The sequence below is a fragment of the Lithobates pipiens genome, unplaced genomic scaffold (assembly GCF_037356315.1).
Source record: "Lithobates pipiens isolate NorthernLeopardFrog02 unplaced genomic scaffold, aLitPip1_a1.2 Scaffold_3, whole genome shotgun sequence".
NCBI lineage: Eukaryota > Metazoa > Chordata > Amphibia > Anura > Ranidae > Lithobates > Lithobates pipiens.
The window spans coordinates 127,764,337-127,791,100 of record NW_027507790.1 but is presented as its reverse complement, the minus strand read 5'-3'; the positions used below and the strand labels follow the sequence as shown (position 1 = coordinate 127,791,100).

At 40.7% G+C, this 26,764-nt stretch overlaps 1 protein-coding gene across 4 annotated transcripts in view; it reads left to right on the top strand.

Moving 5' to 3' along the window:
- The window catches only part of DCP2 (decapping mRNA 2), a 157,198-nt gene that overhangs the window by 113,579 nt on the left and 16,855 nt on the right, over nt 1–26,764 (top strand). For 2 of the 4 annotated variants that reach the window (XM_077462273.1, XM_077462274.1), the window contains 2 exons: nt 9,164–9,274; nt 9,626–9,677. In XM_077462273.1, the coding sequence (XP_077318399.1) occupies nt 9,164–9,274; nt 9,626–9,677 (163 nt within the window). The remainder of the gene's footprint in view (nt 1–9,163; nt 9,275–9,625; nt 9,678–26,764) is intronic. The other 2 variants (XM_077462275.1, XM_077462276.1) reach the window with 1 other exon arrangement.

The following is a 26,764-nucleotide window of genomic DNA, read 5'->3' as shown; positions in this document are numbered from 1 at the left end:
TATAGGGATTTGTCATTAGGAAATAACAATTCGTAGGAGTGGTGGAGTTGGGTTAATTCTATAACTTCTGTCATAGTAGAAAGAGAGTCAGTTTTCCATTTTCTGGTTATGGATAGTCTCGCAGCTAAAAGTATGTGTGTTACTACTTTACGATATTGTTTGGGAATCGTATGTAAATTCATATTCAGAATGGCTAGTTCTGGTGAAAGTTGAAGGACAATACCTGTTACGGAAGTGAGTAAATGGGAGATTGCCTGCCAGTAGTTATGTAAGCTTGGGCAGTCCCACATAATATGAAATAGGGTCCCCAATTGGGTACAATTTCTCCAGCAATTAGGTGACGAGTTCCCCTTGAATTTTGCTAGGATATGTGGAGTCAGGTATTGTCTTTGAACAATTTTTTGTGCCAATTCCCATAGTGTAACACATGCAGTGGCCCTATATATGCTTTGTAGGGAAGCCATCCATTGTTTAATTGAAAAGTCTTGCCCCAAATCTTGTTCCCATTTAAGGAAGGAAGGTAGTTTGCTGGGTATGTTTTTCCCCCTAGAATTGGTTATATTGTAGCTACTCCTTTCTGTGAGGTGGCATGGTTATTGAGGAAAGACCATATTTTAATCGGGATTGAAGCTCTGAGTTGTGGATTGTGTAGCAGACACTTTTCTATTTGAATATATGTAGATCGCTCAGAATTCGAAAGCTGTAATTCATTACTTAACTGAGAAAAAACAGAGCCCTGTTGGAAGAAGGAACCAAGTTTGATATCCCGACCCAAATTCCAGTCGTGTATTTGTATGCCAGGAATTAATGTTGGTATGATTGTTAGAGGAGGGTTTAACACCGTGATTGGAGTTTTATCCCATTTGTATGTAATGATTCTCTGCCAAGAGTGTAGCGTCGCTTTCACCGTTGGTGGGTATTGAGCTGTAATTGTGGACTTAATTTTCCTACTAAGTAACCAGAATTGCATATTAGGCTGTCGTGTGATGTCTTTCTCAATTTGTCCCCATAAAGTTTTAGGAGTAGGCAAGAACCATTCTTGCAATTGGGTCAAAAGAGTTGCGTCATAATAATCCTGTAGATCAGGTACGGTCGCACCACCTATATTTCTATGTTTAATTAGTATATGGTCTGCGCAACAGGATTTTTTGCCATTCCATAGATATTTTCCCAAACTGCTTTGTAAGGATTTAAAGTAGTATTTAGGGATACATATTGGAAGGGACCTGAGTTGATATAATAATTTTGGTAAGGTCATCATTTTGAAAACTGCCAGGCGACCAGCCCATGTAAATTCGAATTTACTAAGTGTTGTCAGATCTGTTTCAAAATGTTTCTTAAATGGTAAAAAGTTTGTTTTAAATAACTGTTTTGTTTTGTTAGTGAGAGTGATTCCTAAGTAAGAAATCCCCTTGTCTTTCCAGTGGTAGGGGTATTTATTAGACAATAACTGCCTGGTTGTGTTATCTAATCCTAGGTCTAAAATATGGGTTTCATTGATTTTATAATATGATGCTGCTCCAAATGTCGTTAGTATATTTTGGAGATTCGGGAGAGATGAAATAGGATCAGACACTATAAGCACTATGTCATCTGCGAACAGACTTATTTTATTATCTATTTGCCCAATTTTTATACCAGATAGTTTTGTGTCAGATCGTATACGTTCTGCTAGAGGTTCGATGGCTAAATTAAATATTAAAGGAGATAAGGGGCAACCTTGTCGTGTTCCATTTGAGATGCCAAAGGGCCTAGACATCATATCATTTGTGTATACTCTCGCTGAGGGGCCCTTATACAGTACAAAAATTGCCGATAAAATATTTCCATGAAAGCCGAATTTTAAAAGCACTGAGTGTAAATAGCCCCAATGGACCCTATCAAACGCCTTCTCTGAATCCAAAGAAAGGAGCAGAGAAGGAGTTTGATGTCTCTCAGTGAAGTGTATAATATCAATCAGATGTCTTGTTGCATCTGAAGATTGTCGACCTTTAGTAAAGCCAGATTGATCTTTGTGAATGAGGTCTGGTATGTAGTTCATCAGTCGATTCGCTATTGCTTTGGCGTATATTTTGATGTCAATGTTCAATAATGAAATCGGTCTGAAATTTTGGGGAGCGTTGGGATCTTTGCCTGGTTTCGGCAGTGTTATGATCAAGGCCTGAAGCATCTCAGCCGGAAATTCTGATTTGGATGTCGCTTCGTTAAAAAGTGAGCATAAGTAGGGAGCTAGTATATCTCGAAGTAATTTATAGTATTCTCCTATCATTCCGTCTGGGCCCGGAGATTTATTGTTGGGCAGGGAGTCTATAGTTCTCGCAATTTCTTCCACTGAAAATGGGACGTTAAGATCAGAGATTTGATCAGTAGTTAATGATGGGAGACTAATAGTATCTAAGAAATCACTTATTATCTTTGGGGTAGGTGTGGGAGTTTGAGAATCATCTTTAAGATTGTAAAGGGAGCTATAGTAACAGCTAAATGCATTCGCTATGTCTTGGGGATCTTGCAATTTTTCTCTAGTAATAGGGGGGTATAGATATGGAATCTTTGATTTGGAATATCTGCCTTTGATCCGAAGTGCCATGTTTTTTCCTGCTTTGTTGCTAGTATGGCAATATTTAGCTTTAAGTTTTCTAGTATGTTTTTCAAATGTATCCAATAAAGTCGTTCTGAGTTCCTGTCGTAATATTTGTAGTTTCGTTTTCAGTTGTTGTGATGGGTGACATTGGTTTTGGGAATCTAATGTTTTAATGTCAGCAGTAAGTTTCTCAATGAGTTTCGTTTTATTTTTCCTGAATTGAGCATTCAGTTGCATTAGGATTCCCCTACTAAATGCTTTATGAGCACCCCATAGGGTGGCGGAGTCTGACACCGATCCCACATTATATTTAAAGAATTCAGTTATCTGGTTTTGTATAGCTGTAGCATAGGTAGGCATTTTGATAAGATATGCATTTGTTCTCCATAGAAAATGGGTCGTTTGAGAGTGTTTAGGTAGAATAGTCATACTAATTGGGGCATGATCAGTCCAAGTGATGGGTGCAATGTCAGACTCCCTCACCCGCTGCAATAACCACTTATCCGTAAAAATATAATCGATACGAGTATAGGTATTATGTACCAGGGAATGATATGTGTATTCACGATCTCCAGGATGATGGCATCTCCATACATCATAGAGATCGCTTTTATTCAAAAAAAAATTTAAGTGCACAGTTGGTTCTGGTTTTGGGATTAGAGGTGTCTAGTTCTTGTTCATGTATTGTGTTGAAGTTTCCACAAATTATTAAGGCACCTTTTCGGCATTTACCTATTTTTCTCATCAGGCCATTCAGAAAATGGGATTGCCTTTTATTAGGCGCATACACATTTACCAATGTAGTAAGTGTATTATCAATGGTACATATTAATATGAAGTATCGTCCATTGGTATCTACAATAGATTCATGTAATTGAAAATTAACTGAATGATGTATGGCAATAAGTACTCCTCTTTTTTTTTCTGCTGGCCTGATGCTGTAAATATGTGAGGAAAGTTCTTATGGGTGCAAGTGGGAATAGCGCCTGTTTTGAAATGGGTTTCTTGTATACACAATATTTGACATCGCTGGGTGTTAGCCATTTGCCACATCGACGCTCTTTTTGCTGGATGGTTAAGAGCATTAGTATTTAAAGATATTAACTTTATACTCATAAAAGGATATTAATAAGATGGAAAAAGTAAGTACATACTAGCCTGATAATAGCTTTAAGTTCTACTTCCATGTGAACAATCTGTAGTCTGAAATGACTATGAATGTCCAAAAATTTAGTGACTGAAAAGTTTTGATTCCAATTTTGTAGGTTCACAACATACCTGTCCCTTTGAATGCTATGAGTTGTGTATAGGATACTGTGAAGAAAAAAATTAAAGTAAAAGCACAAACAAAAATATAACCAAACATTAAACTTAACTTGCAGTGGTAAACATTTCAATGTATATTGCAACATTAGAATGGGGAATTGGTTCAAAGGTCAGCTGTGCCAAAGATTTAGTATCGCACGGCGGGCAAGCTGATAGATCGGTTTCCTATAGATAGGATTGTATTTTGACTGGATCTAGTCAATGAAAGCTAATGCTATTGTGGCGTAAGTTTCTCCGGATTCTTCTTAGCTCCGATAGGTGGAGTTGGTTCGGGGATAATACCCCATGCGTGAAGTAACTTAATGCCTTGTTCCACAGAAGTGATTGTATGGTAGGTGTCGTTCTTCTGTATCAGTAGTTTAGACGGTTGTTTCCAACGGTATTCAATTTTATGATTACGCAGAGCTTTTGTAATCGTGGAAAGTTGTCTTCTCATATCTAGAGTATGTTTAGACAAGTCAGCATAAATCTGGATTGTATTATATGGTTGTGGAAATTGTCCTAGATGTCGCACTTTATATAGGATTTGTTCTTTAACATGGTAGAAGTGTACTCTAAGTAGTACATCATGTGGTATATGTGGAGGGAGAAATGACTGTTTCGGAATCCGATGGATACGATCAATTGTGAGCTCTAAGCCTGGTATAGCTGGCAGCAAGTTGGAGAATAAGTCAGTGGCATATTTTTTAAGATCAGACTGCTGTATATTTTCAGGGATACCCCTGATTTTGAGATTGTTCTTCCTTGAGCGGTCTTCTAAATCTGCGATTTTAAATTTAAGCCACTCTTTTTTTTCAGCTTTATTTTCTTCATGAGCATCTATTAAGTCATTAATAGTATTGGTCATGTCTCCCATAGAGTTCTCAATAATGTGTACTCTTTCACCTAAGGAATTCACTGCTTTGGAGAATTGATTTGTGAGTTGTAAAATATCCGTATGAAGCGAAGTATGTAAAGTTAATAGCATTTCTTTTAATTGGGTGTCCAGAATAGGCTGGTTATTAGTGGGGAATGCGGCTATAGGCGAAGCTATAGGAGTTATGACTATGTTATCTTGACTAATATGAGGTATTTTATGGCTTACCTCCTGGCCTGTGAAATCCAGTTTGATACGAGTTTTAGCCGGGCTGCGACATGTAGGGCTGAGGCAATCTTCCTCATGAGGAGATTCCAGATGTGTTTTGTGAGGTGATTCTTCTAGAGCAGCATCAGGCATGTCAGTGTAGTGCGCTCTCCCTGAGGAGGCTGCTGCTGGTACAGCAGCTGTGAGAGGATCTGCGCCATCTTTTTTTCTCCCTCCCGCTGACTGAGAGGAGAATGCCGTTAGTTTTTTCATTTTCCGTTCGTCTTTCCGCTTTTTCGACATCACCTTCGGATTCAGGAACTCTTCCGTCATCTGTTCGTATCTTTTTTTTACTGATATTCGCTGTGAAATGTCGCTAATATACCCGTTCGTGTCATGGAGCTCTCTCACAGAGCTTCCATTCAGCTCATGTGCTGGCCACGCCCCCCCCCCCGGCATCTACAGTTTTCAAAGATCTGGCAGAAACAATGTCAAGACAGACGGGTGGCTTCCTCTAGGTTACAACACTAGAGTTCCGAGAATTCTTGTCTCGTTTTTTCAGATCAAACGTTCCCAGAGACCCAGGGAAAAGGAAGTCTCTCTTTCTGGCATTGGATCATCTCTTGTCTCAAAAGGTGATATCAGTGGTTCCCATAGAAGAGCAAGGTTTAAGGTTTTATTCCAACCTCTTCACGGTACCAAAACCAAATGGGGAGGTCAGACTCATTTTAGATCTCAAGGTTTTAAACCAGTTCTTGACTTTTTGTTCCTTTCGCATGGAGTCAATCTGATCAGTAGTCTCCATCCTACAAGGAGAATTTCTGCCATCAATGGACATCAAGGATGCTTATCTCCATGTGCCAATTTTCCCTGCTCACCAGAAATTTCTGCGCTTCAAGGTAGACAATTTTTCAGTTTGTAGCTCTGCCTTTCAGGCTAGCTACTGCACCTTGAGTGTTCACAAAGATCCTGGCCCCTCCTTTAGCCAGGTTAAGGCATCAAGGTATAACGATACTAGCCTACTTAGACGATCTACTCTTGGTAGATCAGTCGGTAACCCGCCTAAACCAAAGTTTAGTCACCGCAGTCAGTTACCTAGAATTCCTAGGCTGGATTCTCAACCTAGAGAAATCCTCCTTAAAACCATCAAGGAGATTGCAGTACTTGGGGCTGATCAAAGCTACAGTTCAAAAGAGGGTGTTCCTACCCCAGAAAAGGATCAGTTCCATAAGGGAACTGATTCAGTTGCATGAAGTTGTTAGGAAAGATGGTGGCTTCTTTCGAGGCTGTTCCTTATGCACAATTTCATTCAAGACTGCTGCAAAACGGTATTCTGTCAATTTGGAACAAGAAGATCCGAGCTTTGGTTGAATCTTCAACAAGGGAAATCCTTTCTACCAGTCATCTGGAAGGTGGTAACAATGGATGCCAGCCTTCTGCCCTGGGGAGCAGTCCTGAAAGAAGCATCTGCCCAAGGGAACTGGTCCAAATCAGAGGACCTTGCCCATCGATATTCTAGAGATTCAGGCAGTACGTCCGGACCTAGAGGCCTGGATGCTCAGACTACGGAATTGTCCTGTCAGGATCCAATCCAACAATGCCACAGCTGTGGCCTACATCAATCACCAGGGGGGCACGAGAAGTCGTGCAGCCCAAAGAGATGTGAATCATGTTCTATCTTGGGCAGAAAACATTCCTTGCCTATCGGCAATTTTCATTCCAGGGATAGAAAATTGTCAGGTGGACTACTTGAGTCGCCAACAATTGTTTTCGGGAGAATGTTCCCTCCCCCAAGACGTCTTTCTGTCGATATGTCAAAGATGGGGTGTTCCAGATGTGGATCTGTTTGCATCCAGATTCAACAACAAGGTCGACAGCTTTGTGTCAAGGACAAAGGATCCGTTGATCTATGCCTTCCCTGCTGTTCTTCAGCTTCCGCACCTTCTTCGCAGAATCAAGCAGGAAGAGGAGGAGGAGATTCTTGTGGCCCAGGAGATCTTGGTTTGCCGAGATCATAAAGATGACGGTAGGGGACCCTTGGATGCTAAAGCTATGGCCAGACCTTCTCTCGCAAGGTTCCGGTATTCCATCCTACCTTACAAATGCTACATTTAATGGTTTGGCTATTGAGTCCCACATTCTAAAAGATTGTGGGCTTTCAGCTTCAGTAGTTTCTACCTTGGTTAATGCTAGGAAGCCGGTCTCCAGGGTCATATACTATAGCGTCTGGAAGGCATATGTCTCCTGGTGGGAATCCAGGGGTTAACACCCCAGGAAATATGTCATAGATAGGACCGTTGAATTCCTACAGATGGAATTAGAAATTAAGCTGGCCCTGAGTACTATCAAAGGCCAGGTATCGTCCTTATTGGTGTTTTTTCAACAACTACTTGCTTCTCACTCTCTGGTTTGTAACTTTATTCAGGGGGTAACACGGATTAATCCTCCAGTTAGGATACCCCTGAACCCTTGGGACTTGAATTTAATCCTGTCTGCATTACAGAAACAGCCTTTTGAGCCTATACAGGATATTCCCTTAGTCCTCTTGGCAAGGCAAATCATTTTTGTGGTTGCCATATCCTCTGCTAGAAGAGTATCGGAGTTGGCGGCTCTTTCTTGTAAAGAGCCATATTTGATCCTTCATAAGGATAAGGTGGTATTATGGCCTCATCCTAAATTCCTACCGAAGGTAGTGTCAGGTTTTCATTTAAACCAGGATATTGTTCTGCCTTCTTTATTTCCAGAACCCTGTTCTGTAGAAGAGGGGTCACTACATTCTCTCAATTTATTGAGAGCGGTCAAGATCTATTTAAAGGTGACCGCTCAGATTCGCAAAAACAGATATTTTGTTTGTATTACCAGACGGTCGTAAGAGGACAGGCAGCATCGAAATCTACTATTTCCAAATGGATTTGTCAAGTGATTGTTCAGGCTTATGGTTTAAAGAGGAAAATTCCTCATTTTTCATATTAAAGCGCACTCCACCAGGGCTGTTAGTGCTTCTTGGGCAGTACATCACCATGCCTCCATGGCTCAGATCTGCAAGGCTGCAACTTGGTCTACAGTCCATACATTTCCAGATTCTGCCAAATGGATGTAAAAGGTCATGAGGATATTGCCTTTGGATGCAGTGTACTGCAGGCTGTGGTATAAGTCCTATTGTCTCTTGGTGCCCTACTTTTGTTTTATCTACCTCCCTTCAGTTGCCATTGCTATGGGACATCCCACATAGTAACTACTATGGCTCTGTGTCAAGTGATGTACAATAAGAAAATAGGATTTTTATAACAGCTTACCTGTAAAATCCTTTTCTTTGAAGTACATCACGGGACACAGTGGTCCCTCCCTTCTTTGATATACACATGTATTGCTTTGCTACAAAACTGAGGTACTCCCAGTAGTGGGAGGGGTTATATAGGGAGTGCACTTTTTGTCCTAGGGCGTGCCAGTGTCCATCACCTGAAGGTGGCCTATAACCCACATAGTAACTACTAATGGCTGTGTCCCGTGATGTACTTCAAAGAAAAGGATTTTACAGGTAAGCTGTTATAAAAATGCTATGATGGGCAGCTGTACACAGCTCTAGGACATTTGGGAAAACAAAATCACTCTGTGTGGTGGATTTACTAAATGCAATTAGACTGTGCACTTTGCAAGTGCAGTTGTGCTCGTTTTCCCCAGAGCTTAGTGTATGTGGTAATTCTCTGCTGATATACATCCATCAATTATGTGCAAGAAAAAAAAATGCTTTTTTGTTTTTAATTTCCTTGCACCGATTAGGTATTCTTTACCAACTGAAGTTTTACCACATTACATTTACGAAATAAAATGAGTTCAACTGCACTTGTAAAGTGTGAAGTCTATTTTTCTTTAGTAAATCAACCCCAGTGTCTTTACAATGCATGGGCAAATGAAACAATGTTTATGTAGCCTATTCAAAATGTAATATATTTCAGCCTTTTAGTTTTTAATGTAGTAAGCACTTTTGTTTTTTGTTCATTGTTTTTTTTTTTTTTCCACCTGGAGATCTTGCCAGTAACACACTTTCTGACCTAAGATGACAATACTCACTCACTGTACTGCATCGGGGGAGGAGCAGCATTTTCACCTAAGGACAGAGAGAAACCTCAGAACAGGACAGAAAAAGCAAAATGCTTTCAATTGCATAATTTTTTTATTTTTTTTTATGCTAGAACCAGAATCTTAAGAATAACGGTAAAAAGCAGCATCAGGACTCTCCAAACCAAAAGAAGAAGGCAAATGGGGTGCACACTCCGCAGGTCAAGCAACAGATTAGCCTTTTGGTAAGCCAAGTCTTGAGTGGGATAATTAGTGTAGCAATATTGTACATAGTGGGGTTGATTTACTAAACCTGCAGACCTCAAAATTTGGTGCAGCTGTGCATAGAAACCAATCAGATTCCATTTTTTTTTTTTTGTCAAAGCTTTATTAAAAAAGCTGAAGTTAGAAGCTGATTGGTTTCTATGCAGAGCTGCACAAGATTTTGCTCTCTCCAGTTTTAGTAAATCAACCCCACTGTGTTGTAAAAATATGTCCTGTTATTTCTGAGCTACATTACCAGGCATTGAAAGCATCAATGATTTGTGCCGGTGAACAGTACATTAAATGTGCATTGTTTTTTTGTTTTTTTTTAGAAATCTGACAGGAAACTTAACCCCAGACGACTGCATGACACTTTTGATGGAGGTAAGGTTTTTTTTCACTTTTGGCTTTTTTTTTTTGCTTTTTTGTTGCTAAATCTGAGACACATTTCATGCAAAACTCCAAAAATGGACCATCTCAAAATTGTAAGAAATAATTAAATTCCAAGTTTGTGATGTTCCTGTGATTTGTAATTACACTCACCTGTATCAGTTATCAGGTGCTGACAATATCGAAAATCACATTGACAACCAGTTAAAATGGTGAAAAATTGACTCAGCCTCTCTGTTGTGTGTCTCTGTGTGCCACACGGAGCATGGAGAAGAGAAAGAGCAGCAAACAATTCTCTGAGGATATGAAAACAAAAATTGTGGAAAAACATGGACAACCTCAAAGTTAAAAGCCCATCTCCAGAGATCTTAATGTTCCTGTGTCCATTGTTTGCAATATTGTCAAGATGTTTACAGCCCATGCCACTTTTAATCCAACTGGATGTGGAGGAAAGAGAAAAATGTATCAAAGATTGCAATGAAGGATTGTTTGAATGGTAGATAAAGAACCTCGATCAACTTCCAGACAAATTCAAGCTAACCTTCAGGCACAGGGTACAACTGTCAGTTCACACTATACGTTGCCATCTGAATGAAAAGGGACACTATGGTAGGAGACCCAGGAGGACCTCACTGCTGACACAGAAACATTAAAAAGCCAAAATGAAGTTTGACAAAATCCTTTTGGGATAATGTGCTATGGACAGACAAAACAAAATTGCAGCTTTTTGGTAAAGCTCATCATTCTACTGTTTTTAGAAAATAATTTAACACTCCCTACAGTCAAACACGGTGGAGGTTCACTGATGTTTTGGGGTTGCTTTGCTGCTGCAGGCACTGGATGACTTGACCGTGTGCATGACATTAGGAAATTTGAAGATTAACAATGAATTCTGGGGTGCAATGTAGGGCCCAGTGCCAGAAAGTTGGGTCTTCGTCAGAGATTATAGTTATTACAGCAGGACAATGACCCAAAGCACACGTCAAAAAGCACCCAGTAATGGTTTAGGACAAAAGCACTGGAGAGTACTAAACTGGCCAGCAATGAGTCCAGATGTAAATCCCATGGAGCACCTGTGGAGAGATCTCAAAACTGCAGTTTGGAAAAAGAACCCTTCCAATCGGAGAGACCTGGAGCAGTTGGCGAAAATTACAGTAGAGAGGTGTAAGAAATTTATTGATGGTTACAGGAAGCGATTGTTATTTTTTCTACCAAATATTAAATTGAAGATGCTAATAATTTTGTCCAGTCCATTTTTTAAGTTTTGTGTGGAATGTTTTAGATCTGGCTTTTTGTTTCTCCACTTTTTTTGTGTCATACCAATACAAACAAAAGAAATTAACATGAGAATGCTTAAAGATTTGTAATTGCAATAATTTTCTTGGCAAAGTGGTGAATCATCTGACAGACATGCAGGGCACCATTATATACAGTATCTTACAAGTACTCTCACATTTTTGTAAATATTTTATTATATCTTTTCATGTGACAACATTGAAGAAATTACACTATGCTACAATGTAAAGTAGTGAGTGTACAGCTTGTATAACAGTGTAAATTTACTGTCCCCTCAAAATAACACACAGGCATTAATGTCTAAACCGCTAGCGACAAAAGTGAGTACACCCCTAAGTGAAAATGTCCAAATTGGGCCCAATTAACCATTTGTCCCTCCGAGTCATGTGACTGAGTCACTGCTTTCAAATTGGTCTGCATTACTGTTCCAGAAGGAAGCCTCTTCTAAAGATGATGCACAAGAACCCGCAAACAGTTTGCTGAAGACAAGCAGACTAAGGATATGGATTACTGGAACCATGTCCTGTGGTCTGATGAGACCAAGATGAACTTATTTGGTTCAGATGGTGTCAAGCGTGTGTGGCGGCAACCAGGTGAGGAGTACAAAGAGAAGTGTGTCTTGCCTACAGTCAAGCATGGTGGAGGGAGTGTCATGGTCTGGGGTTACATGAGTTCTGCCGGCACTGGGGAGCTACAGTTCATTGCAGGAACCATGAATACCAACATGTACTGTGACATACTGAAGCAGAGCATGATCCCCTACCTTTGGAGACTGGGCCGCAGGGCAATATTCCAACATAACGACCCCAAACACACGTCCAAGATGACCACTGCCTTGCTAAAGAAGCTGAGGGTAAAGGTGATGGACTGGCAAAGCATGTCTCCAGAACTAAACCCTATTGAGCATCTGTGGGGCATCCTAAAATGGAAAGTGGAGAAGCGCAAGGTCTTTAGCATCCACCAATTCCACGATGTTGTCATGGAGGAGTGGAAGAGGATTCCAGTGGCAACCTGTGAAGCTCTGATGAGCTTCATGCCCAAGAAGGTTAAGGCAGTGCTGGAAAATAATGGTGGGCACACAAAATTTTGCCACTTTTGCTAAGCCTCTTCTAAAGATGATGCACAAGAAAGCCTGCAAGCAGGTTGCTGAAGACAAGCAGACTAAGGATATGCATTACTGGAACCATGTCCTGTGGTCAGATGAGACCAAGATAAACTTATTTGGTTCAGATAGTGTCAAGTTGTGTGTGGTGGAAACCAGGTGAGGAGTACAAAGCCAAGTGTGTCTTGCCTACAGTCAAGCATGGTGGTAGGAGTGTCATGGTCTGGGGCTGCATGAGTGCTGCCTGCACTGGAGAGCTACAGTTCATTGCAGGAACCATGAATACCAACATGTACTGTGATATACTGAAACAGAGCATGATCCCCTACCTTCGGAGACTGGGCCACAGGGCAGTATTCCAAAATAACAACCCCAAACACACCTCCAAGACAATCACTGCCTTGCTAAAGAAGCTGAGGGTAAAGTTGGACTGTCCAAGCATGTCTCTGGACCTAAACCCTATTGAGCATTTTTGGGGCATTCTCAAATGGAAGGTAGAGGAGCGCAAGGTCGCTAACATCCACCAGCGTCGTGATGTCATCCTAGAGGAGTGGAAGAGGACTCCAGTGGCAACCTGTGAAGCTCTGGTAAACTCCATGCCCAAGAGGGTTAAGGCAGTGCTGGAAAATAATTGTGGTCACACAAAATATTAACACTTTGGGCACAGTTTAAACATTTTCACTTAGGGATGTACTCCATTTTGTTGCCAGCGGTTTAGACATTAATGGCAGTATGTTGCAAATTTTACACTGTTATACAAGCTGTACACTCACTACTTTACATTGTAGCAAAGTGTCATTTCTTCATTGTTGTCACATGAAAAGATATAATAAAATAATATTTACAAAAATGTGATGGATGTTCTCACTTTTGTGAGATACGGTGTGTGTGTGTGTGTGTGTGTGTGTGTGTGTGTGTGTGTGTGTGTGTGTGTGTGTGTGTGTGTGTGTGTGTGTGTGTGTGTGTGTGCATACACACACACACGGGTCCATAAGTACATTTGAACACAGGCACAAATTTAGTATTTTGGGGTATTTACCAAAACATATTTAAGCTATAATTGTATATTCAATATGGACTGAAAGAACACACTCTCAGGTTTAATTTGAGGGTATGTATATCCATATCGGAGCAAGGGTTTAGAAATGACAGCGCTGAAGAATAGCCCCCCCCCCTTTTTTTCAAGGGGCCAAAGTAATTGGACAGTTGAATCAAAAGCAGTTTTATGGCAAGGTGTGGGTTACTCCTTCGTTATTTCTTCATCAGTTAAGCAGGTAAAAAGGTCTGGATTGTGGTATTTGCATTTGGAATCTATTGCTGGGAACCTACATTATGCTTTCAAAGGACCTGTCCATACAAGTGAAACAGGCCATTGGAAGGCTTCAAAAATTAAACAAATCCATCAGAGAGATAGCAGCAACATTAGAAGTGGCCACATCAACCGTTTGGTACATTCTGAGGAAAGAAGAACACACTGGTGATCTCAGCAACAAAAAAAGGCCTGGTTGTCCACAGAAGACAACAGAGGTGGATGATCACAGGATCCTCTCTATGGTAAAGAAAAACCCATTCGCAACATCCAGACAAGTGAAGGACACTCTCCAGGAGGTGGGCGTATCATTGTCAAAGTCTACAATCAAGAGAAGACTTCACAAGAGAAAACACAGAGGGTTCATCACAAGGTGCAAGCCATTTATAAACCTGAAGAATAGAAAAGCCAGAATAGACTTTGGGGGAAAAAACATTTAAAAGAAATCAGACCAGTTCTGGAAACATTCTTTGGATGGATGAAACTAAGAATAATCTGTACCAGAATGATGGAAAGAAAAAAGTGTGGAGAAGGCTTGTAATGTCACCTGTAACACATGGTGGAGGCAGTGTGATGGCATGGGTATGCATGGCTTCCAGTGGCACTGGGTCATTGGTGTTTATTGATCATGTGACAGAGGACAGATGCAGCCGGGTGAATTCTGCAGTGTTTAGAGATATACTGTCAGCCAAATGCATCAAAGTTGATTGGACGGTGCTTCACAGTACAGATGGACAATGATCCAAAACACACTGCAGATGCAACCCAGGAGCTTTTGAAGGAAAATAATTGGAATATTCTGCAATGGCAATCACCTGATCTCAACCCAATTGAGCATGCATTTCACTTGCTGAAGGCAAAACTACAGGCAGAAAGACCCACAAACAAAGAACAACTGAAGACAACTGCAGTTAGAGCCTGGCAATGCATCAGAAAGGAGGAAACCTAGTCTTTGGTAATGTCCATGGGTTCCAGACTTTAGGCAGTCATGGCCTGCAAAGGATTTTCAACAAAATTATAAAAAAATTTACATTTTATTGATGATTATATTCTTTAGTCCAATTACATTTTAGCTCCTAAAAAATGGGCGAACTGTGTATAAAAATGGTTGCAGTTCCTAAAAGTTGTACTTGATATCTATATTCAACCCCTTGAATTAAAGCTGAAAGTCTGCACTTCAAATTCATTTGGATTGTTTGGTTTTCATTTTATTCTTGTGACCTACAGAGCCAAAAGTATGAAAATTGTGCCTGTGACCAAATATATATGGACCTAACTGTATGTGTGTATATCTACTTGCCGCCCACCAATAGTCAAATGACGGCTGCAGAGTGGTTTAAAAATCCTGACCGGATGTCATAGGACGTCCTCAGGATTTTGAGCCGATGCGAGCCCCCGGGGGCACGCATCGCGGCGATCGTTGTTGCGGGGTGTCAGTCTGACACCCCGCAACTACGATCTCGGTAAAAAGTCTCCGGAGACTCTTTACCACATGATCAGCCATGTCCAATCACGGCTGATCACAGTGTAAATAGGAAGAGCTGGTGATCGGCTTTTCCTCACTCGCGTCTGTCAGACGCGAGTAGAGGAGAGCCGATCGGCTGCTCCTCTGACAAGGGGGGTCTGTGCTGATCGATTATCAGCACAGCCCCCCCCCCCCCCCGAGGATGCCCACACTAGACCACCAGGGACGCCACCAGACCAACAGGGATGCCCAGCACCAGGTATGCCACCCTAGACCACCAGGGATGCCAGTCAGTGCCCACAATGGATGCCAATCAGTACCCACAATGGGCATCGCTGATTGGCATGCATTATTGTTTGGCACTGATTGTATTGCATTGTTTTGTACTGATGGATGCCAATCAGTACCCACAATGGACATCACTGATTGGCATGCATTATTGTTTGGCACTGATTGGCATCCATCAGTACAAAACAATGCAATACAATGTCACTTATCAGTGCCCATCCGTGCCAGCTATTAGTGCCCATCCGTGCCGCCTATCCATGCCAATTTGTGCCACCCATCAGTGTCCATCCGTGTCGCCCATCAGTGTCCATCCCTGTCGCCCATCAGTGTCCATCCGTGTCTCCCATCAGTGACGCCTATCAGTGCCACTTCATTGGTGCCAGCTCATCAATGCTGCCTTATCAGTGCCTGTCAGTGCAGCCCCATCAGTGCCAATCACTGAAGGAGAATACTTAATTATTTACAAAGTTTTGAAACTGAAACCAAAAAAAAACATTTTTTTTTTCAAAATTTTCGGTCTTTTTTTATTTAGCAAAAGAAAAAAACCGTAGAGGTGATCAAATACCACCAAAATATAATGCAGAAAAGACAAGAAGTGCGCCAAACTAAGTGTAATATGTAAAAAAAAAATCCATTTAATATGATAAAAGCACACAGCCAATTGGCTACTCACAAAATAACATAGTAGTCAGGCATAAGATATAGCGGAGGGGAAATTGGTGAATTGCTGGAACGGTAAAGATGTTAGGCAGTAGAGGCTTCAGCGTAACAGTGTTAATCTTATCAAAAACGCCGCCTCGTGGATGTCAGGATGATGGCAGTGGGCAGTATCAGGGCTGTCTAGCGTCCGGAGAGCAAGACAAATGGAACCGGAAGTGCGTCTCAGCGTGGAACGCGAGCTCCGTATACCGGAAGTAACGTGTCGACCAATCAGATTCTGAACCTCTACTGCCTAACATCTTTAATGGCCATTCCAGCAATTCACCATCTTCGCTCCTCCGGACAGAAGTGGCTGTGATTACTTTCCCCTCCGCTATATCTTATGCCTGTCTACTATGTTATTTTGTGAGTAACCAATTGGCTGTGTGCTTTTATCATATTAAATGGTATTTTTTTTTTATATACTACACTTAGTTTGGTTCACTTCTTGTCTTTTCTGCATTATATTTCCTAGAGATTTGTGCTTGTCCTCTCAAGACAGTTGCTGCCACTGGTGTTTGGAAGTAGAACTTTTATGGACCATACCTAAAAACTTTGTGGACATTATCTGTATTTTTACTTTTAATTTATATATATATATATATATATATATATAATATATTTTTTTAAATAATTTTCTTGTGTGTATGTATGTGGGGGGTGTGTGTGTGTGTGTATGTATGTATGTATGTGTGTGTGTGTGTGTGTGTATATATATATATATATATATATATATATATATATATATATATATATATATATATATATATATATGTGTATATATATATAATATATTAGAGGTGCACCGAATGGGTTTTTTGGTGCCGATACCGAAAATGAAAAATACACTAGGCCGAAAACCTATACCGAAACAGCACCGATACCGAAAATGACTGTTTTTAAAAAATATTTTCATACAGCAGATGGTCAGAGACTGCAGACATGGTACAGGAGATGGCCAGAGACTGCAGACGTGCTGCAGGAGATCAAAGCAGCCTCACCAGTTCCCCTCAGATGCAGCCTGCCTGATAAAAATACATGGAGTGTTTTCCATGTATTCCAATGGCTTTAGTTCACACCATGCAGTCCGTTTCCGATGCGGAAACGGACTGCATGGTGTGAACTAGAGCCATTGGAATACATGGAAAACACACTGTGCATGCATTTTGTGCAAAAAAAAAAAAAACACACGGAACTGCATCTGGTGTGAACTGGTTCCGTTCCAACAGATTTCTATTGGGAATGATCATATCGTTACCTCTACTAGCAATAACTTAACCCTTCCCCATTCTATCACATGGCGATAAAAACCTAGCTGGGTCAAACTCAAGATTATTTTTTTTTTTTTTATATGGCCAATAAAGGGAGTACAGCCTTTGGCCTGTGACCTGGTTTTATATAGCATGGCTACATTCACACAAGTGGCCAGAGGTAGATAGTTTCAGAGGCAAACAAATTACTCTTTTGGATGCAGCAGCACTGTGAGCACAAACTTTGTGCTCACAGTGGTTTAGCTGCGGACAAAACTCTGCAATGCTTGCCTTGGGCACACTCTTTCCCCCTCATGCAGCTTGCCAGTGTCTGAATGCAGCCTTACCCATGCCCGGATCAGATGTGCATTGAATTGCCCGTGCAGCTGCAGTAACAATGTCCCGCCTCCTGTAATCATGTCAGGCTGATTCAATGTCCCGCCATTGGATCAGTGTACCGTCTGTCACAGGAGGCGGGACATTGTTACTGCAGCCGCTCAGGCAATTCAATGCAGAGCTCCGTGACACACGGAGATCACCGCACTGTCGGGCAGGAGGAGGGAGGAAAGGAGGAGGGAGGACTGGGGACGAGCCAGGAAAACACCCCTGCAATGGGCGGCACCAGGGGGGCGGAGGCCCGCCCAGGCCCCATCCCCATTTTCGGCCCCGTTATCGGCAAGATTTTCCTTTCGGCAATTTGCCGAAAACACCATTTTCGGCCGATATGTTTCGGTGGCCAAAATTTCGGTGCATCCCAAATATATATAAATATAAATATATATATATATATATATATATATATATATATATAATATATATTTTATTTCCCTTGATCTCCCCCCCCCCCCCCTTTTTACTGTAGAAAAATATAGAGAGTTCTGACAGTGACTGATTCTTGCGCCATCTTATTACTAGTTCTCAAATACCACCAAAAGAAAGCTTTATTTGTGGGGAAAAAAATGATAAAAATGTAATTTGGGTACAGTGTAGCATGACCGCGCAATTGTCATTCAAAGTGCGACATTGCTGTAAGCTCAAAATTGGTCTGGGCAGGAAGGTGTTTAAGTGCCCGGTATTGAAGGGGCTATATATATATGTGTGTGTGTGTGTTTGTATGTGTGTGTGTATATGTATACACACACACACACACACACTGTGTAGGGATGCACCAATGCCTTATTTTTACAACGATTACGAGTACCGATTTACTTACCTACCGCAACTCTTTTGTTTACACTCCAGCTGTCATTAAATGGTACAGAGCATTAAAAATTACTTTTTTTTAATTTATTTTTTTAAGCTTTTTTCAATGTGAAATGTGTAAATATGTGTTAAAAGTGTAAAAATATTAACGGATAAAGCAAACAATTTTTTTTTTTTAATGACTAATAGTTTGTAAAATAGAAGAAAATAAGGCATTAAGGGTGATTAGAGTAAATTAGTAAAGGGTTAATAAGGGATTAGACAAACATTTGATGAAAAAAAAAAAAAAGTTTTGTTTTACAGATCGAAGTAGGTGAAGAAACATACAAAAAGAAACCATGTTTCTTTTTATCTTAGTTTTTTAGCAACCTGGCTGTTTTATTGTTTTTGACCGCTCCGATTGCCGGGACCTCTTTAACCACTTAACAACCGCCCATTGCCGATTAACGGCTTCAGGGCGGTTGTTTAACTCTGAGAGGCCGTTAATTAACGGCCTCCCAGAATTCTGCTCTCGCGCGCCCCCTGGGGCGCGCACTCGAGAGCATCCGTGACCGTGACCGTGATCAAATGACGGAGTGATCACTTGTAAACAAACCGGCGTCATGTTATGACGCCGGTTCCTCCCTCCCCCTCTCTGTACCGATCGGTACAGCGGAGGGGGAAGAGATCGGTGTCAGCAGCGATGTGGGCTGGATCTGCAGTGCCCACATCGCTGCGCACCGAAAATTAACCCCTCAATTCCCTGCCAACACTCTGCAATACCCTGCCATTACTCTGCATTACTCTGCAATACCCCCATTACTCTGCAATACACCCATTACTCTGCATTACTCTGCAATACCCCCATTACTCTGCAATACCCCCATTACTCTGCATTACTCTGCAATACCCCCATTACTCTGCAATACCCCCATTACTCTGCATTACCCTGCAACACTCTGCATTACCCTGCAACACTCTGCATTACCCTGCAACACTCTGCATTGCCCTGCAACACTCTGCATTGCCCTGCAACACTCTGCATTGCCCTGCAACACTCTGCATTGCCCTGCAACACTCTGCATTGCCCTGCAACACTCTGCATTGCCCTGCAACACTCTGCATTGCCCTGCAACACTCTGCATTGCCCTGCAACACTCCGCATTGCCCTGCAACGCTCCGCAATGCCCTGCAACGCTCCGCAACACTCCGCAATACCCTGCAACACTCCGCAATACCCTGCAACACTCCGCAATACCCTGCAACACTCCGCAATACCCTGCAACACTCCGCAATACCCTGCAACACTCCGCAACACCTTGCAACACTCCGCAATACCCTGCAACACTCCGCAACACCTTGCAACACTCCGCAATACCCTGCAACACTCCGCAACACCTTGCAACACTCTGCAATACCCTGCAACACTCTGCAACACCCTGCAACACCTTGCAATACCCTGCAACGCTCTGCAATACCCTGCAACGCTCTGCAATACCCTGCAACGCTCTGCAATACCCTGCAACGCCCTGCAACACTCCGCAACGCCCTGCAACACTCCGCAACGCCCTGCAACACTCCGCAACGCCCTGCAACACTCCGCAACGCCCTGCAACACTCCGCAACGCCCTGCAACACTCCGCAACGCCCTGCAACACTCCGCAACGCCCTGCAACACTCCGCAACGCCCTGCAACACTCCGCAACGCCCTGCAACACTCCGCAACGCCCTGCAACACTCTGCAATACCCTGCAACACTCTGCAATACTCTGCAACACCCGCCAATACCCTGCAACACTCTGCAATGCTCTGCAACACCCGCCAATACCCTGCAACACTCTGCAATGCTCTGCAACACCCACCAATACCCTGCAATGCAATACTCTGCAACGCCATACTCTGAGATACCCAGCCATAGTCGGTGATACCCTGCAATACCCAGCCATAGACATCCCCCCCCCTCCCGCCGCCCTCCGGTGCTTCTATCGAATCGCTAAATACGATCAAAGACAGAATCTTTTTTTTTTTTTTTTTTTTTTTTTTTTTCAGGCTTCCCAGCTTAGAGGTGAGATGTGGGGTCTTATTGACCCCACATCTCACTGTAAAGAGGACCTGTCATGCCATATTCCTATTACAAGGGATGTTTACATTCCTTGTAATAGGAATAAAAGTGATCAAAAAAATTATTTTTGGGGAAAAAAATGTCAAACTAAAATAAATAAAGTAAAATGAACAATAAAAAAAATGTTTTTTTTTTAAAGCGCCCCTGTCCCCATGTGCTCGCATGCAGAAGCGAACGCATACGTAAGTCCCGCCCACATATGAAAACGGTGTTCAAACCACACATGTGAGGTATCGCTGCGAACGTTAGTGCGAGAGCAATAATTCTAGCCCTAGACCTCCTCTGTAACTCAAAACATATAACCAGTAAAAAAAAAATTTAATTGTCGCCTATGGGGATTTTTAAGTAGCGACGTTTGGCGCCATTCCACGAGCGTGTGCAATTTTGAAGAGTGACATATTAGGTATCTATTTACTCAGCGTAACTTCATCTTTCACATTATGGAAAAATTGGGCTAACTTTACTGTTTTTTTTTTTTTTTTTAAGCCCAAAACTGTTTTTTTTTTTTTCCCAAAAAAAAGCATTCGAAAAATTACTGCGCAAATACCGTGCGAGATAAAAAGTTGCAAAGACCACCATTGTATTCTCCAGGGTGTTTGCTAAAAAAAAACATATATAATGTTTTGGAGTTCTATGTAATTTTCTAGCAAATAAATGATGATTTTTACATGTAGGAGAGAAATGTCAGAATTGTCCTGGGTGCTCCAGAACACCTGATGGCGCTCCCTGCATGTTGGGCCTCTGTATGTGGCCACACTGTGTAAAAGTCTCACACATGTGGTATCGCCATACTCGGGAGTAATAGCAGAATGTGTTTTGGGGTGTAATTTGTGGTATGCATATGCTGTGTGTGAGAAATAACCTGATAATATGACAATTTTGTGAAAAAAAAAAAAGTAAAAAAAAATCTTGATTTTGCAAAGAATTGTGGGAAAAAATGACAACTTCAAAAAACTCATCATGCCTCTTACTAAATACCTTGGAATGTCTTCTTTCCAAAAAGGGGTAATTTGGGGGGTATTTGTACTTTTCTGGCATGTTAGGGTCTCAAGAATTGAAATAGGCCATCAGTACTTCAGGTGTGATCAATTTTCAGATATTGGCACCATAGCTTGTGGACTCTATAACTTTCACAAAGACCAAATAATATCCACCAATTTGTACTTATTTTTACCAAAGATATGTAGTAGTATATATTAAACAAAAATCTGCAAGGTGAATGGATCAATCAATCAATTCACCCGTAGAAAAAACAGCGCATAATACTTCATAAAACAAAGAAAAAATTATATGTGATTTGTGCTAATACGAACTATGGAGAAAACATTTATATCTTCCCAAATGCAGCCATACACACTAAGTATTGTCCATATATCCAAATTAGGCTAAGTAATTGGGATAGTTTCAGCAAAAAGGTTAAAAATGAGATATCTATTTCAGTCCATCAACAGACAATAGCATTAAAGGTCAAAACTGAAACAAAGTGTCCTGGTACAAATCACAGGCAGTGTACGCTGCAATCCTTCCTTAACATGATTATACTTCCACTAATATGATGCAGTGATCCCGAATTTACTGGGGTGCAGACTCAAGAATGAGGTGACCCCCCTTAGTAATATTCTTACCAGATATGCCTGGTTACATAGGCTCTCAGAAATTACTCCTCATCGATTCGATCTCATCAGCTTCATAAGCGCAGGTAATACACGATCGGATGTGCTTGGTTACACGGGATCTCAGATGTTACTCATCGGCTGGATCTCATCCACTGCATCAGTGTCGGGTAATTCAAGATCTCCGAAAGAAGTAATTACGGGAAAGCAAACATAGCGTGATACTGTCTTATAAAAATACGATTTATTTAAGTAAAAAATGTTGCACTCACACAAAATTAATTCTTTAAGGCATTGATTCATTCAGCGTGCATAGTTCTTAACCACAGTCTCGGGGGAAGTAATAGCATCAACCGCTAATGGCCGTCACCACTTAGTAGCTCACGGTTAAAGCTGTGCGTCTCTTCCTCCCTCCTGTCAGTTCCTCTATGCTGCAAACATGTGCTACCACCCTGACGCGTTTCGTCGTATTGACATCATCTGAGGGTGGAGGCAATCAGTTCTGACTACTCTTTAATACGTGCGGTATTAACCCTTCGTAAGCATGTATAGATGTATAGTGATTAATCCGACTATGTTATGTACGCTGCTCTCTTTACAGGATACCTGTCAGAGGCTTTCGTAAATGATATTTTTGAAAGAACCATTTCATTATACAGAAGGTATAAAAATTGAAATATTGAGAATTCGGTGGATTCAAAACATAAATTAAAAACATAAATTAAAAAATCCAAAAATTAAATTAAATTAAAATAAAATTAAAATAAAAACATCAGGAGAGTCAAAAGCAAAATTACAGGTAAAAACCAAAATTACAGATAAAAACCAAAACAATCATATTCCCCTCACACACTATACCAATATGGTCATGTCGGATTTCTGATAATATGCTAATATGCTAACGATCGCAACGATTGCAAAAACCGCCGCATATATCCCAATGACTTTTATTTCTTTAAAACAAGGAATTTCCATCCCGTTGATCTAGATGCTCTAGGTTTAGACGATCGGTTTTATTGTACAGGAAAATACATAAGGAGAACGGATTCGCAACCTTTTATAGCCTGTCTCATATTTTTTCTCCTAATGGGGTCATGAAAAAGCTTCGACTGTAACTGACTTGTGTTCACACATTCTTCATACAGATAGAGGCAAGTCGTCCACTACAAGGCTCCCATTGAGACCATCGTTAATACGATAGATAGGCTATACACAGCACGATCTTCTGTGATACGACGGGGATTTTTTCTGACTCTTATTGGCTGGTTCCAAGGCCGCTATTTTCAATCTACTTTACATGCGACGTTATGGCTTATGTATAGTGCATGCGACGTTATAGCTTATATCTATATATGGAATTATATACTTATATGGTTAAGAAAACGATAAGGACATTTAAAATTATTTAAAATTATGATGAACCAAACTTTCTACCTGTCTCTGTTAATTAACTCATTGTGGTGAAAATTACCACATATTAGAGGGCGATAGCAACCAAACCTATGCGTTTATCGGTAAGCCTATATTTAGGCAGACTTGCCTCCAGTATGGATTAATCTTATATAATTTTCCAGGAATGTATCTATTAAAAATAATTTTTATAAATAATTTTTAAAATGAAATTCTTTAAAATAATTTTTTAATTTTTTATAATTTTTTATAAACTCTACTGAACTCAGCATGGATGTGTAATCCTACCCATATTTACACTACCATCCCTAAGATTAATACTAAAAGTGTTGGTAATAAAAAAGTTTTGGTAATCAAAAAGTTGTTACCCCCGTAATCTGGGTGCTGGGGTCCCTTTAAATCAGTTTCAGAAATCGCTTATGAAACAATTAACGTCTAATTCGACGTTTAACCCATTAGGGGTCAGAGTGTTCATCCGATATATCCATTGGGATTCTTTTTTGGAAACTTCGCGGACCATATTTGATCCCCGCCAATTAGGTTGAACTCTGTCCACTCCCCAGAATTTTAGTAGGGATGGGTCTCTGTTATGATGTTTCTTAAAGAAAAGACACGCTGTGATCACTAAATCCGATTTCTATATTATACATGTGTTCGGATATGCGTTTCCTTAGGGTCCTTTTCGTTCTTCCCACATACATGAGCCCACATGGGCACTGTAGTACGTATACCACGTGCGTGGAGTTACATGTAATAAATTCTTTTATTACCATTAACTTATTATTCCCTGTGGATATGAACTCAGTCATACCTCTAATTGGGCTATTTTGCTTCATACAGGGTTGGCACCTTCTACATGAGAAAAAACCGTCCCTATTCCAGAAAGTTTCTGTTTTTTTGGGGGGATTCAACACTTTCTTCACTACCTGATCTCCAAAGTTGGGGATGAGCGTCCAAAGCACAAAAGCATATTTGAAAGACACTAAAAACTTATTGCAACTAATGAGTCAGATCAAATTGAGAGAAGGGGGAGAGATCCACCTAGTGACAGCTGACGTAGCCTCTCTGTATAGTATCATCCAGCATGACGACGCCCTTTTGGCCCTCAATTGGGCTTTAAGTCAGAGGAATGACATCCCTCATGAACAAAAAGTTTTTTTGGGACAAGCTTTAGATTTCTGTTTGTCGCAAAATTACTTCTGGTATAACCAGAATTTTTATTCACAAAAAAGAGGTGTGGCCATGGGAGCTAAATTTGCTCCCAGCATCGCGAACCTGTTCATGTCGGAATGGGAGGACCGGGTAATTTTCTCACAGCAACAGCAATATAAGTCATCGTTAGTATTCTATAAAAGATTCATAGATGACCTCCTGATTATTTGGGAAGGTTCAGAAAGCTCACTACATGAATTCATGACTCAATTAAATAACAACAAGAATAACATCTGTTTAGAGTATGAACACAGTTCAGAAAAAATACATTACCTTGACGTGGATATAATCAAACATGGAACGGGTCTGATCACCAAAGCATATTTTAAGCCTACCGATAGGAACAGTTATTTACCTATAAAAAGCGGGCATCATCCATTGTGGCTAAAAAACATTCCTAAAGGCCAGATTATGCGCATACGGCGCAATTGCACCTTGGATAGCGATTTCTACCCACAATCGGACATTATTAAGAAGCGTTTTATAGAAAAGGGATACAATGAAGTATCTCTGAATAAAACAGTATCGGAAATAGCTAAAATTCCCCGAGATGAATGTCTAGAAAATAAATTGCAAGATAAGGCTCCCTGTCAAGAATGGGGATTCATCTCAGACTTCCATGCCCAGTATAAAGAAGTTGAAACAATACTAAATCGCCACTGGCATGTTCTACGTCTCGATAAAGCGTTAGGACAGGTGCTTCCGCCCCGTCCTTCATTTATATACAGAAAAGCCCCCAACTTTGGAGATCAGGTAGTGAAGAAAGTGTTGAATCCCCCCAAAAAAACAGAAACTTTCTGGAATAGGGACGGTTTTTTCTCATGTAGAAGGTGCCAACCCTGTATGAAGCAAAATAGCCCAATTAGAGGTATGACTGAGTTCATATCCACAGGGAATAATAAGTTAATGGTAATAAAAGAATTTATTACATGTAACTCCACGCACGTGGTATACGTACTACAGTGCCCATGTGGGCTCATGTATGTGGGAAGAACGAAAAGGACCCTAAGGAAACGCATATCCGAACACATGTATAATATAGAAATCGGATTTAGTGATCACAGCGTGTCTCTTCACTTTAAGAAACATCATAACAGAGACCCATCCCTACTAAAATTCTGGGGAGTGGACAGAGTTCAACCTAATTGGCGGGGATCAAATATGGTCCGCGAAGTTTCCAAAAAAGAATCCCAATGGATATATCGGATGAACACTCTGACCCCTAATGGGTTAAACGTCGAATTAGACGTTAATTGTTTCATAAGCGATTTCTGAAACTGATTTAAAGGGACCCCAGCACCCAGATTACGGGGGTAACAACTTTTTGATTACCAAAACTTTTTTATTACCAACACTTTTAGTATTAATCTTAGGGATGGTAGTGTAAATATGGGTAGGATTACACATCCATGCTGAGTTCAGTAGAGTTTATAAAAAATTATAAAAAATTATAAAAAATTAAAAAATTATTTTAAAGAATTTCATTTTAAAAATTATTTATAAAAATTATTTTTAATAGATACATTCCTGGAAAATTATATAAGATTAATCCATACTGGAGGCAAGTCTGCCTAAATATAGGCTTACCGATAAACGCATAGGTTTGGTTGCTATCGCCCTCTAATATGTGGTAATTTTCACCACAATGAGTTAATTAACAGAGACAGGTAGAAAGTTTGGTTCATCATAATTTTAAATAATTTTAAATGTCCTTATCGTTTTCTTAACCATATAAGTATATAATTCCATATATAGATATAAGCTATAACGTCGCATGCACTATACATAAGCCATAACGTCGCATGTAAAGTAGATTGAAAATAGCGGCCTTGGAACCAGCCAATAAGAGTCAGAAAAAATCCCCGTCGTATCACAGAAGATCGTGCTGTGTATAGCCTATCTATCGTATTAACGATGGTCTCAATGGGAGCCTTGTAGTGGACGACTTGCCTCTATCTGTATGAAGAATGTGTGAACACAAGTCAGTTACAGTCGAAGCTTTTTCATGACCCCATTAGGAGAAAAAATATGAGACAGGCTATAAAAGGTTGCGAATCCGTTCTCCTTATGTATTTTCCTGTACAATAAAACCGATCGTCTAAACCTAGAGCATCTAGATCAACGGGATGGAAA